This window comes from Salminus brasiliensis, chromosome 21, assembly GCF_030463535.1.
Source record: "Salminus brasiliensis chromosome 21, fSalBra1.hap2, whole genome shotgun sequence".
In the NCBI taxonomy this organism is placed as follows: domain Eukaryota; kingdom Metazoa; phylum Chordata; class Actinopteri; order Characiformes; family Bryconidae; genus Salminus; species Salminus brasiliensis.
Genome location: NC_132898.1, coordinates 4,685,472 through 4,703,390, shown reverse-complemented (window position 1 = coordinate 4,703,390; position 17,919 = coordinate 4,685,472). Strand labels below are relative to the sequence as shown.

General features: G+C 43.1%; 1 protein-coding gene across 2 annotated transcripts in view; it reads left to right on the top strand.

Moving 5' to 3' along the window:
* Nucleotides 1-17,919, top strand: part of grm7 (glutamate metabotropic receptor 7) — a 240,853-nt gene that overhangs the window by 172,326 nt on the left and 50,608 nt on the right. For both annotated transcript variants that reach the window (XM_072665645.1, XM_072665644.1), the window contains exon 7: nucleotides 6,318-6,457. In XM_072665645.1, the coding sequence (XP_072521746.1) occupies nucleotides 6,318-6,457 (140 nt within the window). The remainder of the gene's footprint in view (nucleotides 1-6,317; nucleotides 6,458-17,919) is intronic.

Sequence of the window (17,919 nt, the reverse complement as noted above, 5' to 3'; positions counted from 1 at the left end):
TAAACTTACTTAGTTAAACTTATGTATGTGGCCATATAGTAAACATTTAATCCTGTATGTTATGTAAGTAGTAATGTAATGCATGAATTCCCTGCCTGTTGTCATCTGCATAATTACCTCCAGGTTGATCTATGGTGTTCGTTAAAAGATATATATGATATATTCGAGATATGCACTAATAATAATCCCAGTCATCAGTTCCTGTGGTCAGTAAAGATGAATATGTCTAATACAAAGCAGCTGATGTGAAAACTGCTCCACGTTTCATTACTGAAACATCACAGTGGTGTTAATATAAGTGGGGTATTTGCGCATAAGTGCTGATGATGAAAAGATGGGGGAAATTTTAAAAAATGAAAAAAAAAACTTCACTTGAAGTTGGGCTACTGACGTTTTCACCCAGCTTTCAAAGGGTTCTTGAAAACTGTAGCCTCCAGTGAGATGATAAAAACAAGTGGGAAGCTCGCAGCATACTAATAAACATTCATATATTTAAGAAGTTTCCTCTGCAACCGAAATATTTTCCATCGAAAAGAATGTGAAAATGTCTTGTTCCAAGATTGCATGGGATGCACCATATTGTCCTTGACTCTGTCTAACCTTGCCTTAACCCAAAAGTATGTCTTTCTCTTTCTGCCTGAACCACTCCTGTGAGTGAGGGTGATGGAAGGTCCTGACCTACTTTTGGTATTCAGAGCTGGTTTTATCTGCTGTGCTTTCTTCTGTTGTTCAGAAATTGTATCATTCTTCAAGAACACACACACTGTCTTGTTGGGGTCAGGGATGTCAGGTATGAGTTGAAGATATTCTTTGTCAGGTTTCTCAGAAGAAGAACTAGTTTTGAAGTCGTCCACTATGTCACACCTGTGAGCAGCTGAAGTGTCTACCTGTAGTAAACTCTGTACACTCTGAAAAATAAAGGTGCTACAAAGAATGTATTGCTAGTTCAGGCCACCCCTTTACCTAATGATGATTTGGGAGGAGACTAAGAAAGTGGGGGAACCTTTGAGAATTTTAAGAAGACTAAAAAAGTGAAGAGAACTTTGAGAAGACTAAGAGAGTGGGGGGAACTTTGAGAATTTTGAGAAGACTAAGAGATTGAAGAGAACTTTGAGAAATTTGAGAAGACTATGAAAGTGGGGGAATTTTGAGAAGACTAAAGGAGTGGAGGGAACTTTGAGAATTTTGAGAAGACTAAGAAAGTGAAGAGAACTTTGAGAAGACTAAAGAAGTGGAGGGAACTTTGAGAAGACTAAGAAAGTGGGGGAATTTTGAGAAGACTACGAAAGTGGGGGAATTTTGAGAAGACTACGAAAGTGGGGGAATTTTGAGAAGACTAAAGGAGTGGGGGGAACTTTGAGAATTTTGAGAAGACTAAGAAAGTGGGGGAATTTTGAGAAGACTAATGAAGTGGAGGGAACTTTGAGAAGACCAAGATAGTGGGGGGAACTTTGAGAAGACTAAGAAAGTGGGGGAATTTTGAGAAGACTAAGAAAGTGAAGAGAACTTTGAGAAGACTAAGATAGTGGGGGAATTTTGACGAGACTAAGAAAGTGGGGGAATTTTGAGAAGACTAAGAAAGTGAAGAGAACTTTGAGAAGACTAAGATAGTGGGAGGAACTTTGAGAAGACTAAGAGAGTGGGGGATTTTTGAGGAGACTAAGAAAGAAGGGGGAACTTTGAGAAGACAAAGAGGGTGGGGCATTTTGACGAGACTAAGAAAGTGGGGGAAATTTGAGAAGACTAAGAAAGTGACTACGAAAATGGGGAACATTGAGAATTACAAGCTGGACACCCCCCACCTTATGTGGAGCCAGGAATGATAGATGACAGGGTTAAAAGGGAGGTGGCGGGTGGTAGATCAAGTTGAGGATGTTATATTGGGGAGGAGGAGCTTCAGGCGTGTTTCTTCCTGCCAGAATGTAACACTTCTTTAGACCTTTAAAATGTTCTGTTGCTGGCCAATATCAGTTCAGGGTACTTAGTTTAGAGTATTCCACTATTTGGCCAAAAGTTCACTGTTCTAAGGTCAAGTGGTTGTGAAATTCAAACTTTAGGAAGGTACAATGCAGTGTTGGTGAAGGCCAGGTAATATTCTAGTCCATTTTAAAGCTTTTTTCCTCAAACTGTCCACTTTTTCACTGTCATCTTCAATTTCCCATCGCTTTCCCTCTGTCTTTAGGAATCTGTTGAAATGTCATCAGAATTGTGGACAGCATTTTTCTTGGCACATCGATTTCCCGCTATTTCTGCAGTTGGCACACCTGCAGTTCGGACAGCTAACCTCACGCTCCTTCACAATTCATTAAAGGCTTCATTTTGCTGGAGGGAAAATCAACAGCGGCTATCAGTATTATCTGGAAGCGTACTGCATGTCAGAGTCAGAGCATACTGCACTCATGATGCTGGTGATGTAACATTAAAGGACATCTCTGAGTTCTCTGATGTTTCTGACGTGTAGTAAATACAGCGAACCACTTTTGAAGCAAGGGAAACGCTCCTTCTATTAAAGAACTTTCCTCCCAGTCAAGGAGAGAAATATGATGGTAGTCAAGGGCACATGGACGTATATAACAACACGTTCAAGGACGAACCTTCCTACACAGAATCCAACCCAGAGAAATGCTTCCGTTCTCTGTTTACAGTCGAGGGGATTTTGAACATTGTTTTTCTACTTTAATTTTATTGCCATAATTGCAATTTAAAAATGATGATCTGATCAGCAGTGATGATATTGCTAGGCAAACTCTCTTATTTAGATGTCTTGTTCTCAGCAAATCCACCTGGGTTCACAATCATTGTTAGAAAAAAACAGATAATGCAAATTTCAAAACGTCTTCTAAATCTGGATGTCTACAGCTCATCCCGAAGGTACTGGATAGAGCAACATAATCATTCCAGAGAACACAGTCCCACTGCTCCACAGCTCAATGCGGGGAGGCTTTATAACCATCTATCCCATGCCTGGCATTAGGCATGGTGCCAGTAGGTTCATAGTTATCTGCTTCTATCCAACATCCTGCTCTCACCAACATTCTTGTTACCGAATGCAATCAAATCCTCATAGCAATGCTCCTCCAAAATCAAGTAAAAAACCTTCTCTCCCAGTTACTCCAACAAAAGCAAGATCAATTCTTTTTTTAATTTCCTTGATTTTGGAATAAAAAAATGAATGAGCATGTGTCCGAATACTTTTGTCCATGTAGTGTAAAAATGAAGGCTTGTGAAGCCTCCGAAAGGTTCTATGCAGTCATGACTCACTTCACAATGACTTTTAGAGAACACATTCCTGAAGATGACATCCCGCTCTTGCGTCGCTCACAGCAGGAGAAGAAGGCCTTTTTTAGGTAGCTGTTTGCTCAGTTCATAATGTAGATAGGAAAGGGAGAAAGGGTTGGTGGGGGGGCGGTCAAGTCAAGGCGAAAGAAAAACCCAAAAGGCTAAAAAGAAATTTAGGGTGTATCTCCAATAACCTCAGATATGGGTGGGTCTTAGTAGAATGATGGAAGAAGAAGGAATTTAGTTATTAATGTCAATATTAATATTAGCTAAACTGGTTTGAACTTGAGGCAGAATTAGCAGCTAACATCTGACCACTGGAGGTGTACAAAAAGGTTGTTAGAAGGTTGGGTGAAGGTCTGAGGAGGAATCTCAAAGGAATCATGTTAGACTGCGTTCTACTTATAATTGATGATTAGCCGAACAACGTGAATAATTCTCTACGAAATCCACCTTGCTGATTAAGGTGATTTTGGTGAATTAGGTGAATTAGATGATGGAAGATATCGGCCTGCTATTGTCTGAGGATTCCATCCTTTACAATTTTTGTGCCCACTGATCTCACTATTCAGCGTATTTCCACAGCGAGCGTATCTCCGAGAGCCCGTTTTCATTCGAATACCTTCTCCTTGCAGCGTTCCTGCAGTGAAATGTCCTTGTAACTAGTGCAGTTACAAGAGTTACCTCATCGCTACCCCGTTGTCACACCGAGTCTTGTCATTCTCAGAGAAGGGAAAGTCACTCGGCATGTCTCTTTCTCTCTACCCCCTCCTACTTCTGTGAGTTCTCCCCCGTAAAAGCCATAGCTGCAGCAGGGATAATGGAGCACGAAAGCTCTGCAGCAGGTTGCCTCGTCCGCCCACGCGGCTCAATGTGCCACAGCAGTCCCTCTCTTTTGTAATGCCTCGGAATCATGCCTTAATCGCTGCTGGCGCCTCTTTCTCCCCCACCCCTCCAGTATTTCAACACCGGGTTTTTGAGGGAAGAAAAATGCACGCTTCAAATTGTGTGCAACGCTCTTTGTATAGGATGGACTGTCAGATGTTGAAGGGTGGAGAACCTGGAATTGGGTTTTTCAGCCTATGGAGTTAATTCTCAATTGACTCATGTGCCTCACCATATTTTAGAAGCTGTGAGTATGAAAAACCTTTTAATTGGTAAAGAAGCTTAACATTGACTAAACCTTAAAAAGGGTTCTTACACATACAGCAAATGGACAAAAGTATTGGGACACCTGCTCATTCATTGTTTCTTCCAAAAGAAAGGTGTTAAGAAAGCGTTGATCCTGCTTTTGTTGGAGTAGCTGTCTCTACAGTCCAGGGAAGAAGGCTTTCTACTAGATTTTGGAGGAGCATTGCTGTGAGGATGTTAGCGTTAGTGAGGTCAGGATGTTGGATGATAACCACCCAGCCTCATCCCCAAGTCCACAACTTATCCCAAAGATATTGGATGGAGCATCAACCAACATTCCAGAGAACACCGTTCTTCCACTGCTCCCCCATATGCATAAATGAAGGTTTGTAGAGCCTCTGAAAGGCATTCCTGAAGATCACATTCCACTCCTGCACGACTGGTTCACGGCTTGGCAATGACATTCGCTTCACTTCCAGGCAAGAACTGCTTCTAGAAGTCAGTCTAGAAAGTCCCAATACTTTTGTCCATATAGCGTAAATGAAGGTTTGTTGAACCTCTGAAAGGTTCTATGCAGTCATGAATCTCTTCACCATGTTTTTTAAGATTTCGTGGCATTCCTGAAGATCACATTCCACTCTGGATGTCCAAGTTAGCGTGCTTGTCCCAGGATGTCCAAGTTAGCGTGCTTGTCCCAGGATGTCCAAGTTAGCGTGGTTTATCCTAGTTCTTGCAAGGTACCTTGCCATGAACCTTCTTGCCAAGAAGTTCAAGTGCATTGGATTGTGCTTCTGGGATATCAAGGAACCCCCCTAGATCTGCACTATCCCACCAGATCAAGCCATCTTTTCCACCGAATCATACGAATCATGACTCATTGGGCTCACATTTACTCCCAGGCTTGGATGGCTCTGCTTTTCTAGGAATCAAATTCGGGACTTAGCCCTCGGGCTGTCCCACTAAGAAACCCTGTCATTAAAATGTTGGACTGCTTTTTGCCTCTAGAATCTGCGCAGGCAGCTCTGCAGCTGTGATCCTCACATTCACACAAACGGCTGGATAACACGCTGTGCTAAGTGTCTCCCGCAGACACTGGCTGTACTGTAAGTCTGATTAATGAAGAGTGGAAGCAAGGAACGTTGGTCTTTGATTTGGCTAGAGCGGAGAGAGTGACCTTGTTGTTGTACCTTTTGTGCCAAAGCCTATGGGCGCCAGCGTTTCCACAAAGGAGACCTGGATAAGTGTCAGGGCCCTACCAGGTCGCGCTCCTGATCCCAAAGGCTGCTCACTCTTTGTATTCCTAACAAGAACAAAAGGAGCCGTTCTTGCATGCAGAGAATAGTCAACAAAGTGTGTGTTGTTTTGAAGCCAGCGATTGACAATAGCCTAGAAATGAAAGAGTGACGGTAGATCAGAGAGCGCAGGGGCTCTGGCTCGGTGCCTCTGGTGAGAAAAGGTATTTGCGATTCTCTCTCAAAGCATGGGAGAGGAGGTTCAGTGCAAGGCAGGACTGCCTGGGCCTCATCTAACTGAGCTTCTCTCTGGAGTTAAGATCTCCACGTTCTGCCATCGTCCAATGGAACACTCTGATGTTGCACTAACCCAGTCACCCAGACCGGGAATCAAACCCCAGTCTCCCACATGGTGTGGTAGCAGATAACAGATAACACCACTACCTGCCAGTGAGCTACCACACCATGTAGGAGACGGGTTCAGTTCCCGGTCTGGGTGACTGTGCTGCGCTACACCAATAAGAGTCTTTGGGCAAGACTCCTAACACTACATTGACCCACCTCTGTAATATGAGTAACCCTGGAAGTTGCTCTGGATAAGAACGTCAGCTAAATGCCATAAATGTAAATGTAATGCCTTGTCTTTCCTTTCTCTCTTCTTTGTTTCTCTCTCAGGGAGTGCCGGAACATCTGTAACCTTCAATCAGAATGGAGATGCTCCGGGACGCTACGACTTGTTTCAGTACCAGATTAACAATAACAGCTCTCCAGGGTACAGAGTAATTGGACAGTGGACGGAAACGCTCCAGCTTAATGTGAGTATGCTAAATGTCGTTTACATCTGGTACATTTTGGTTCCCACAAGTCAGTTGGCAGTTGGGGCTCAATTTTCTACAGATTAGAGCAGAATTGTAATTCTAAACTAATACGAAATGTCTTGCATTTGTGCCAAAAAATGTACTTCTTTTTTTCTCCCAATTGAACATCTGAGGAAAGGGGCTGAAAAAAACATCAATCAATATCAGCCATAAATAAGCAAAGCAATCTGCTGATGAGGCCAAACACTAAATAATTCACTTTCATTATCTGTACCATACTCCATATGGGATCTTTAGCAGTCATTACCTATTACAGTTATTGCTCTCCATATCCATATCTGCTTATTGCGGTTCCACCAGATCGCAATGCTCCTGGGGTTCTGAGGACTCAAGCAGTCAAGCATAAAACAATTATGCCCAAATCATTGGAAAGGACAATCTTAAGGAAAAGGACACACTGCATCTGAATAGCTAGGTTGTCAATGGATAGTGACCTCAGTCTAAACATTAGACTCTGTATTATAGATAATAATAATAATAATAATAATAATAATAATAGTAATAATAATTGCAAAAAGAAATTAGCCACCTTGCATATGTTTATTTAAGGGTGTAGTAACTTTAGGCTCCTGCAGATGGCATTGCACGAGGATCTGCAGGTGTACTGAAGCATACGGTCACACGGCTCTACTAGCACACGGCTCTACTAAAAACCACAGTCTACAGGAGATTCTCGTCACAGTTGTGGCCAAAAGATTGCTGATTCACGGCTATTGATGTCCCAATACTTTTGATATCCATATTGTGTATAGAAAGATTTGTAAAGCTTCTAAAAGGTTCCAAGCACTCATGAATCTCTTGTTCCAAACATGCAACATGCGATCAAAATGCCTCATAGCAATGCTCCTCTTTTTTTAAAAACCCTTGATTTCGGAATAAACAAATAATGCGCAGGTGTCCCAATACTTTTGTCCATGTAGTGTAAATGAAGCTTTGTAGAGCCTCTGAAAGGCATTCCTGAAGATCACATTCCACTGCACGGCTGGTTCACGGCTTGGGAATGAAATTCGCTTCACTTCCAGGCAAGAACTACTTCTAGAAGTCAGCGAAGGTCCTTCACCACCAATTTATGAAAGATCAGACCACAGGGAACTGCAGACCATCAGCATGTGGAGCAGAGTGGTACGCAAGAGGCCTTTGCTCACATCTGCTCGAGAATGGCCTATAGACTGGGATTTCTGCCACTGCTAGTAGACCAGTGTGACCGTATGCTTCCATACACCTGCAGATTCAGCTCCTTCCTTCACACTACGCCCAAATGCAGTCACTCCCTCTAGCACATCATTACCTGTGCAGTGAAGCTTCTGCTGTAGAGCCTCTGAAACCACCTCTTCTCAATGTATGAGTCCCACCGCACACCCCACAGGTGTTAATAGCCCAATCAAACCATATATATATTCTGAAGCACAAAAAAGCACAGCTCTTGACTGCATTACAGCGCTGACATGCACGTCCCAGTTCTACCCTGCCTAGTGTTATCGACCAGGCGTACTTCCTTAGCAGTGCCAGACAACCCTGTGATTTAGTTGACAGAGAAAGCAGCATATGCAGGAAGCTATTGATGTTTGTTGTACAAATAGAGTGTAAATCGCCTCTGCAACACAGAGCAATGCCGTATATCTCAAAGTGCGTCTCAAATTTGATCAGGTTATCAGCTTGCGCTAGGCAATCTAACCAACAAGTGCCGTGGATGCTTCCTCCCCTTCCCCAGCCTAAGTTCAGTCAAAACACGGCTTTGAGGAAACGCTGAGATGTTCTGGAATCAGCACAATGGAACTGACGCGCCATCTCCGCTATCAAGATTGCAGTGGTCATAGTGTACCCTCAAGGTCCGCCTTCCTTAATGAGTTTTGATCATATCGTGGACTCTCTTAAGCACTAGCAGCTAATCTGCATCATAATTAAGGTTGAGAATAATGAGGAAGGCTAACACAATTAGTACATGTCAGCTTTTAGATATCTCCTCCCAGCGGATTTATAATTTTTTTAATTGTTATTATTTTTTATAAATGATTGTGAGACTGTTTCACTCTAAAAAAAAGCATTTAAGGATTTAAATCTGTCAGACCACCACAGGGCCGTTCAATCGAATTTACACCGGATCAATTCAGCCAGCATTGCAAGGTAAGCCTGTAAATATCCTCAGACAGTGCCGGCCAGATCTGTTTATTTGGGAAGCGTTGTACTGCTGCACTCATTGAGATGCAAAGATCGTACGTAACAGCAGAGCGGGAATTGGAGGAATTGAATTCGGGAGAATTTCATCAGACAGAATATAGGTGAGTTAGTCCTTCTGCATGCAGGAAATGAAGAAATATGCAATGCACAACTTCAGAGAGAAACTTCAAAGAATTAAGGGGATGGTGTGTGGACTCATTGATGTGTCCCAAAAAACCCTCAAAACAATATATATATATATATATATATATATATATATATATATATATATATATATATATATATATATATATATATATTCGTGTGTAAATATTTGTATATAGGGTGTTTTGCCTGTAAAACCTCTACTATACAAGGTAATTTATGCATATATATATATATATATATATATATATATATATATGCTGTTGCTGTTATGCAAAAAAAAAAATTGTATCTCCATTTTCCCTGTTTTCTACTTTATGACGTTGACATTAACTAAATCTGGCAGTTGTCCTTTAGTCTGTATCAAAATATTCATAAATGCATCAATAGAAATGCATCTAAATGTGGACGTTCTGAAATGGAAGCTCCCCAGACCAAAAATATGCCACCTTGCATGTTTAAGCTGGTAGTAACTAGTAGTAACCTCAGGCTCCTGCAGATGGCGCTGCATGAGGGTGATTGGGCTATAAATACCTGCAAGGATTTGATTGTAGACAGCGAAGCCAGGATGTTGGATGATCACCACTCCACCTCATCCCAAAAGTACTGGATAGAGCACCAACCATCATTCCAGAGAATTCCACAGTTCCACAGCTCAATGCTGGGAGGCTTCATTAGATCGCATGGTGCCAATCGGTTCATGCCTATTCAACTGCTCCAGACAGTCCTAATCTATTGGCAGTACTAAACAAGCTGTGTGTGCATTTGCATACCAGCATTCGATCATTGGAAGGGGTATCCACAGTGAAAGGCATACTGCCACACTACACTACCCCACAGCAGGGCATATTGGTGTTATGATATATAGGGACGATTCCATAATATAGTAATATCATATTACCCTGCAATATCATATCACGTCTTGCCATCACATCTGTTTCTCACTGTGCTCTTGTTGCTCTGTGTTTACTCTGATATGCCAAACAGATATTAGATTATGTACTTTCTCCTCACGCTGGAAATCCCCAGAAACCTTCGGCCCTCTTTCGCCGTTGTTGGGAAGGCAGAGAATAATTACGTTTGACATTAGGACTGTGCTTCAGCGTACGGATGAGTATTATCCGTCAGGAGCCAGACCTTCCCTAGGCACTGGTGGCATCATAAATGGATTCGGCTTGCTTTGTGGGAATCCTTGTTCAGGCAGTTGTGCAGTTGTGTGAAAGGGAAAAAAGGGCGAGAGAGAGAGAGAGAGAGAGGGAGTATTCCACTGTGGTGTGATTCACGTCTTCTGGACGCATCGAGTCACAGATGAGGAGTCCGGTACAGTCATCTCCGAGGATCGCCCCCGGCTCCCGCAGCAAATGTCATTTGCGCATCATGGCCCCTCCTGCACCACCACCCCTCCACCCACGGAGCGAATCTCCAAAACTGCGAGTGGGTTCAGCTGACGGCCCTGCGAGGCTAAAATGTCCAGAAGACGTCTGCATTTTTATGGACATAGGAAAGGTGGACCTTTCCTCTGTTGCGGAACGCCTTGATCGATATTTTTCCCTCACTTTTTCCGCGAGCCCTGATAGCTGCACAAGGTCACATTGCAGTAAGCCTTGCCAGGAGCTCTGGTGTTGGGGGTGGTGGGAGGAAGAAAAACACTCCCCTACCAGCTTCTCTGAGCACACTGGAACGAAATGGTGACTGGGTTTGTCGACTTGATCCTGTTTGTTTACTGGGATCGTGATAAAAGCTACAGACAAAGCCCATTCCCAAAGAAAGAAGGCAGTGAATAACGGCTAGGTGGGTGATTACGGAATTCGGGGACTCTCATGTGTTTCACGCTTGCTGCAGAGGCATTAATAATTAACCGGGTTGCACAATCACAATGTTATCCAAGGTTTTGCATTTTCTTAAAAAGCTTTTTTTTTACAATAACAGATTTTTAGGGGTCTCTTAGCAAGGCTGGGACAGTGCATCATCCCCCAAGGAAGAAAACCAAGCCATGATTTCTTGAGAATCCCTCATTCATTCCCTCAGTTGTGGATGCTCCAGGTTATAGAGGCAAGTGTGGCAGGGGAAATAGGACAGGAACCTTTATGGCAGCTGTGCGACAACTGCCTCAGTCCTTAATGAGTCAAATGCCAGGCTCGTGAGAAGTCAGATGGAAACCTATGGAGACATGACCTTTGAGATATAGCAATGTCTTTATCATAGAGAGGTCATAAATCATGAGATCATGTGTTTACACTCTTGTTAAGGGCTTCTAAAAGGGGTCTTTATAAGACCTTGGAGCTCTGGAGGCCTTCTAGAATGACTGGCTAGGGTTTACTACATTAGGAGGAACCTTGTCATGTTGATAGAACAGTGAGGCTCAGGTTCAGGTACCGGTGGTTCCAGCTGTACACTTATACTTGTAGATAAAGGTGCTTCAGATGGTTCTTTGAGCGATGCTATAGAAGAACCAGTTTTGGATCCCTCAAGAATATCATTCTTAGAGTTAAAGGTTCTTCACCCTTACACATCACTATAGCGTCACTCAAAGAACTTCATTTCTACAGGAAGGGCAGGTACAACATACACTATATGTCCAAATGTTTGTGGACACCCCTTCTAATGAATGCATTTAGCTACTTTAAGTCGCACCCATTGCTGACAGGGACTAGCAAATGCACTCACACACAACAAGCTTGTCTAATTCCTGTGGAGAAGTGCTGCCAGTAGAGCAGGACTCTCTGGAGCAGATAAATAATATGAACCTATTGGCACCATGCTGCCTAATGCCAGGCATGGGCTAGAGGGGTATAAAGCCCCCCAGCATTGAGCTGTGGAGCAGTGGAACTGCTGTGTTCTCTGGAATAATGGTCCTCCATGCAATACTTGATAATGAGTTGGATGAGCTGCGGAGTTGGGGATAAGGTGGGGTGGTGATCTTCCAACATCCTGAAATCATAGCAATGCACCTCCAAAATCTAGTAGAAAGCCTTCTTTCCTGGACAGTAGAGACAGCTACTCCAACACAAGCAGGAGAAACTCTTTTTTTTATCCCCTTGATTTCAGAAGAAACAGAGAGTGATTAGATGTCCCAAAACTTATGTCCATTAATTATAAGTGTTTGCTAATGTGAGGCTTGTGGATTACTAAATCAGAATGGATTGTACCACACATTGACACCGCTCTGTATAAATTCTATGAGGATTGGAGCAGTAGAAGTGGTCGTGAATGGCTTGGAAGAAATACCTTCACATCGAGTAAGTCAAGCTCTTTGGAGATATAAGGTCTTGTTCTGACAGTGACAGTGATGCACTCTTTACAGAACACTCTTTACAGCTTCAGTCAACATGAAAAGAGATCGACGCCAGAACCTACCTGTCTGCCTTTACAATGAAGAGAAGACCTGTTTTGTGAGGTTGAAACTGCAGGAATCGTCAGAAAGCCAGCCTGAAATTGAACTTGCTGCATCGGACAGGCCCAAGGCCAGCATTGAGAAACCGGTTAATATAAATTGATTAAAAACTGGGGAGCAGAGTGAGACAGCAGCTGGAGGGACACTGGAATCACCGTCCTGTCCTGTCTTTTATTAGGCTCTTGTACAAGGCCATTAACCCAAACTGCACCAGAGGTGCTTCACAGTTGTTTGACCTTGCACTTCTACGCTTCTGTACTCAGTGGTGCTATGTATAGAACCATGGCAACTCAAAGAATCAGTTAAATGCCAAAATGGTTCTTCTTAAGTTCTACTTAATAGGCTCTCTACAGGGACCTTCAGCGGGTTTCACACTTTTCCTGTCTGTCACTTTCTTCTTTTAGACACAATTCTGACCAGAATCTCTCATAGACTGGGATGTCTGCCACTGCTGGTAGACCCGTATGACCGTATGCTTCCATACACCTGCAAATGCAGTCACTTTTTTTATCCAGTGATTAATTGTGTCTGCTTTGCGACCCAATTTCCCACACATCCAACAAGACACTCACTGCACTGTACCACCTCTTCTCAATCCGTAAATACCGTCACACACCACGCGTGTATTTATAGCCAGATCATCCTCATGCAGCGTCATTGGCAGGAGCCTAAAGTTACTACTTAAAGTTTTAGTTTACATTAATGCAGTTTATTCATAGTCAAATGCTGTAGAAATTGCAACCTGCATCCCACTCAGATCTGCAAGGATGCATTAGGCTGATATTCCACCTCATAACAGCACCGTATTTCCATTCTGCCTCCTGTTAGCTCTGCACCATTTAAGGTGGACTGGAAAATTCCAGCAGGAACCTATAGGATGACTTCAGTCTCGATGGTGTAGCCGTGCTTGTTTACAGGAATCACTACCTTCTGAATTTAAAGGTAGAAATGATATACTTACTGATTTACTGAGTTACGAGAAGCACAACAGTCACAAATGAACATTTTCACGTTGTTTTAGCGAATTACGAGGAAAACCAGCAATGGCATGGACGGCATGACCAGCAAAATTACGTTGATGAACACAGGTGTTGCCTTGTTTTAGGGCCATGTTCTGAGGAAGCAGGTTAGATGAACTAGTGGATTTATCGAGTAGAATTGAGGTAGGTGAAGCCAAAATATGGCGAACTCTGATTGGATCTTTGGCCGATCTGACTTCAGATGGACCAAATTTAAATCCAATAGAGGAAAACTTCAGAAAAAAGGGTCTTGAAGTTGTTTTTTCTCTATGATGGAGAACCCTTTTTTGGAACTGCATAGAACCCATGAATCCTTGAAGGATACGCCACATGCTGAATCTCTTTGAAATGGTTTACTTCACAGAGACGGTTCTTTTTACTGTATGAGTCAACTACACTGACAACTGCCCAGGGTAAAGAAGAACTGGTCCAAGCACCAGTAAGAGGTTTAACCAGCTGTAGTTTGACTGCAGAGTTTGGCGTTTGCATAAACTCACTTGAACTTGCAGATGCATTGCCTGGACCAGATCTCCTGTCTCCTGATTTGTTTGAGATTTGGATTCATAACGGCGGTGCTATTATATCCACCTTGTATTATTCAGTAATCTGAGATTAACATACGGCATTTAAGGCCTCAGTGAACCTAATTTAATTCCAAGACAATTAATGGAAGGTATTTACACAAATTGAACATCAAGCATGACACATAACAGTGCATTGTTTGAAAACAAAACCAGCCAACCATCCCTCATTTTAATTAGCTTATCATTGGATAGTTTCCCTAATTCCAATAGGGGGCAATTATTCACTCCCTCTGGAGTCTCAGCAAAAGTTTGATTGGAGTGTGTGACCAGAGTCTTTAGCTTGTGGGCTAATTACATCCGTCTGGGGTATAGTTCCGATGACTTCACATTTCCTAGAGATTACTGTAGCATTTCAGGACTCTGTGAGGCAATCAGAAGTTCTTTACATTTCAGACTAGTCCGTTGTTTTGCATGTAATTGGTCTGGACTGGACCGAATAAATGGACTGGAATAAACACTTGAGGGAGGGAAGCTCTTGGTTGAGACCACTGAACTATCTTTCACTTTGTGAGTCTAGACGATGCAGCTGGTTGCAAACAGTTGCCAATCTCCTCTGCTTAAGGGAACGGGCCTTGTGGCTCCCTCAAATGAGCTGACCCACAAACAAGCCTAGTCAGGTTCTAGCTCCACAGCTGTGGAGCTACTGTATATGTGTGAATGTAAAGCCTTTTTAAAGTTCCTCGAACTTACGCAACTGTTCTACAGCAACCTGCAAAGAACCGCTTGGTGCCTCCTCATCTGCTGGAGGGCCTCGCGCCTTGTAGGTCCTTGTTCCACAGCTGTGGAGGTTGGTGTGAGTGTGTGGTGCTCTGTGTGAGTGTGAAGAACCATTCAGCTGTTAAAAAACCTTCACATAAAGTGCTCTTTAAGTTCTTTAAGCCTTTTAAAGGTCCTTTATGGAACGAAAAGTGGTTCTTTTAAGGCATTACGCAAAGAACTCTTCGTTTGCCGTCTCATCTGCTTAAGAGCTTCAGGCCTTGTAGCTCCCTCAAATGAGCTGACCCAAAACAAGCCTAGCACAAGCCTAGGTTCTAGTTCCATAGATGTGAAGCTCCGTATAAGTGTGAAGAATCATACACTTCACAGAAAGACAAGGTTCCTTTAAGCCTTTAAAGGTTCTCTTTAAAAAACATGGTTCTTTAGGGGACCAAAAGTGGCTGTTGTGAGGTTCGTCACCATGAGAGGATCGCTTTGTTGACAGCTCATCAGCTAGAGGGCTTCAGGCCTAGCTAGGTTCTAGTTCCACAGCGGTTCTGGCCCAGTCAGTGGAGCTTTAGCATGGTTCTTAAGACAGGTAAAATGCTGCATAATGTTGCTTTAAGTTTTTCAGTTTTATCATTTGCTGGAAAATCAAGCTGGCCAACCCTTTAATTGGTGCCCTTTTCTGAAATTTCTAAGGTTTCTGAGAAGAACCATTCAGCTGTTGAAAAACATTCACATAAAGTGCAGGTTCTTTAAGCCTTTTAAAGGTCCTTTATGGAACGAAAAGTGGTTCTTTTAAGGCATTACGCAAAGAACTCTTCGTTTGCCGTCTCATCTGCTTAAGAGCTTCAGGCCTTGTAGCTCCCTCAAATGAGCTGACCCAAAACAAGCCTAGCACAAGCCTAGGTTCTAGTTCCATAGATGTGATGCTCCGTATAAGTGTGAAGAATCATACACTTCACATAAAGACAAGGTTCCTTTAAGCCTTTAAAGGTTCTCTTTAAAAAACATGGTTCTTTATGGAATCAAAAGTGGCTGTTGTGAAGTTCGTCACCATGAGAGGATCTCTTTGTTGACAGCTCATCTGCTAGAGGGCTTCAGGCCTTGTAGGTTCTAGCTAGGCCTAGCTAGTTTCTAGTTCCACACCTGTTCTGGGAAGTGGTCTTGTGTATCTCCACCACCAAAGTTCCACAGTAGTTCTGGCCTAGTCAGTGGAGCTTCAATGGTTCTTAAGACAGGTAAAATGCTGCATAATGTTGCTTTAAGTTTTTCTGTTTTATCATTCGCTGGAAAATCAAGCTGGCGCCTCAGCACTTTAATTGGTGCCCTTTTCTGAGGTTTCTGACGTTTCTCTGAAAGCCTACATGTAAGCCTACACGTCACCAGCCCTGGTTTGTTGCCTAAGTGCCTAATTTCCCCTCCTCTGTCACTTTGTGTTTGACAGTAATTTGCCCACTGTGTACATTCGGTGGCAGGAGGCTCTGAGGGATCTTTTAAAGAGGTAGTTTTTTCCTCCCGAATAATTAATTACTGTGGCAAACAATCATATGAGAAAGCAGCCAAGCATACACAGAGTGTCAGATTGAATTTGTGACAAGAGCTGCCACGACTGAGGATTGAACGCTTGCTGGGTGACAAACCAGTGACAATTACTATGTTTGACAGTTCCGAACATGCCCATCACTTTGCGAATCTATAATAATTGTGTTCACGCTTAACGTGGGCGGGGGTGGGGTGGAACAAACATTACTGCGTCTCTTGTTAGCATGTCGGCGCTAACGGGATTGGTGGATTTGAATCCGTTTCAGCAGGTCAAACCAGCGCCGAGATCCTAGCGATACGAGAGCCGTAAACTGAGCCCGGCCTGCGATGGCGGCAGATGCTGCTGTGGTCTTCGCCACGTGAGCTGAGGAGGAGGTATGGAGTTAAAGGAACTCCACACCTAAGGAGATGGGGCTCGCTCAGTATCCATAGCAACACTGTTGTTAATCTCAATAGGAATTTGCACACCGTGCTTAATTATGAGCAGTAGGACAAGACTACGGAGGCCCCCCGACGTCCAGAGAAACGAACTGCACCGTAACTGTATGCTGGGAAAATTTCGCTTTGGGTGTGGAAGCCCATATCAAGCTAATTAGCGCCCATCCGCTTTCCTCCAAGAACGGACCGGATCCAAAAACAAAAAAAAAGCTCATCCTCATCAGAGGCAAGATGCCGGCTCCTCGTTTTTGCTCTGAAGTTTAGCGAAACGCTGTCAACTTGGCCGAGACCGCTGTGGTGAGAAGAGTGTCAGAGTTAAGCTCTTTGACCACAACATGGTTCTGCAGCGAAGAAACGCTCATGCATGCAGTATGAGAGATCGGGGGACAAGTTGAGGGAAGGAGAAGAAAAAAAAAAAAAAAAGAAGAGGAAGAAGAGCTGGAGCTTTAATTCCTGGTTTCCAAGCAACTAGAGAGACTGCTTGCAGACTTGGCACACAGCGGAGCGCTGTGGAAACCTTGATAGTGCGGAGTTAATAACACTAAGAGAAGGGATGGCTTGCTTTTGTCTGAAAAGGCCTGTGGGTTCGAACTCGAGTCCAATTATTTGACAGTGTTGAAATAAAGTTAGAAACACCAAGTAATGCCTTCGCTGGAGCGCGATAAAACTCCTGTGCCTCCCGTGGTACGTCCTCAGGAGTTCGCCACTGATTATTCTGTGACGAGAGCCAGCGCTGGAGCCGGTGCTAAACTGCTTGCTGTACTGCGTGATGTCTGATAAGTGTGTCGTCTAAGCACTTTTTAAAAAACAACTGCAGCTACTCTGTAAGTATGACGTTTTTTTCAAAGGGCTGCACGATATGTATCACAAGTAGTACAAGTATTGCGATTCCGATATGCCTTGCAGTACATTGAAAATATATCGGCCCAATAATAATGGGACTGGGTTAAAGACTGGCCTGGAGGAGGGGGTGGTGGAATGATTCATAGACTTGTAGAATTGTCAAAATTGTGCCTTATGTGTTGATCCCTTAATCTCAGAAAGGCTTTTTACACACTAGGGTGTGTTAGTCAGTAACTATAGGGGCTTCTGTACAAACTTGGTGGGGCTATTCCTTGGTAATTGAAGTTTGTAATAACGCTGTCGGCCCGCCGTCTATTTAAGGGGTTATTAGACTACAACTGAAGTCTATACCCAAAAAGCTAAAACCAAAAAAATAGAATAGAATATTATTATTAAATATTGTATATAATATATATGTTAAGTCCTACTAAAATAAAAAACCATTACAGTCATTACCGGGACCATAGAATGCATTTCGTGAGTGTGTTTGTTATTCTTTGGTGTATAAATAGTAAGTGTGTGACCTCTGTTGGGGGTAAAAATGCTCACATGCAT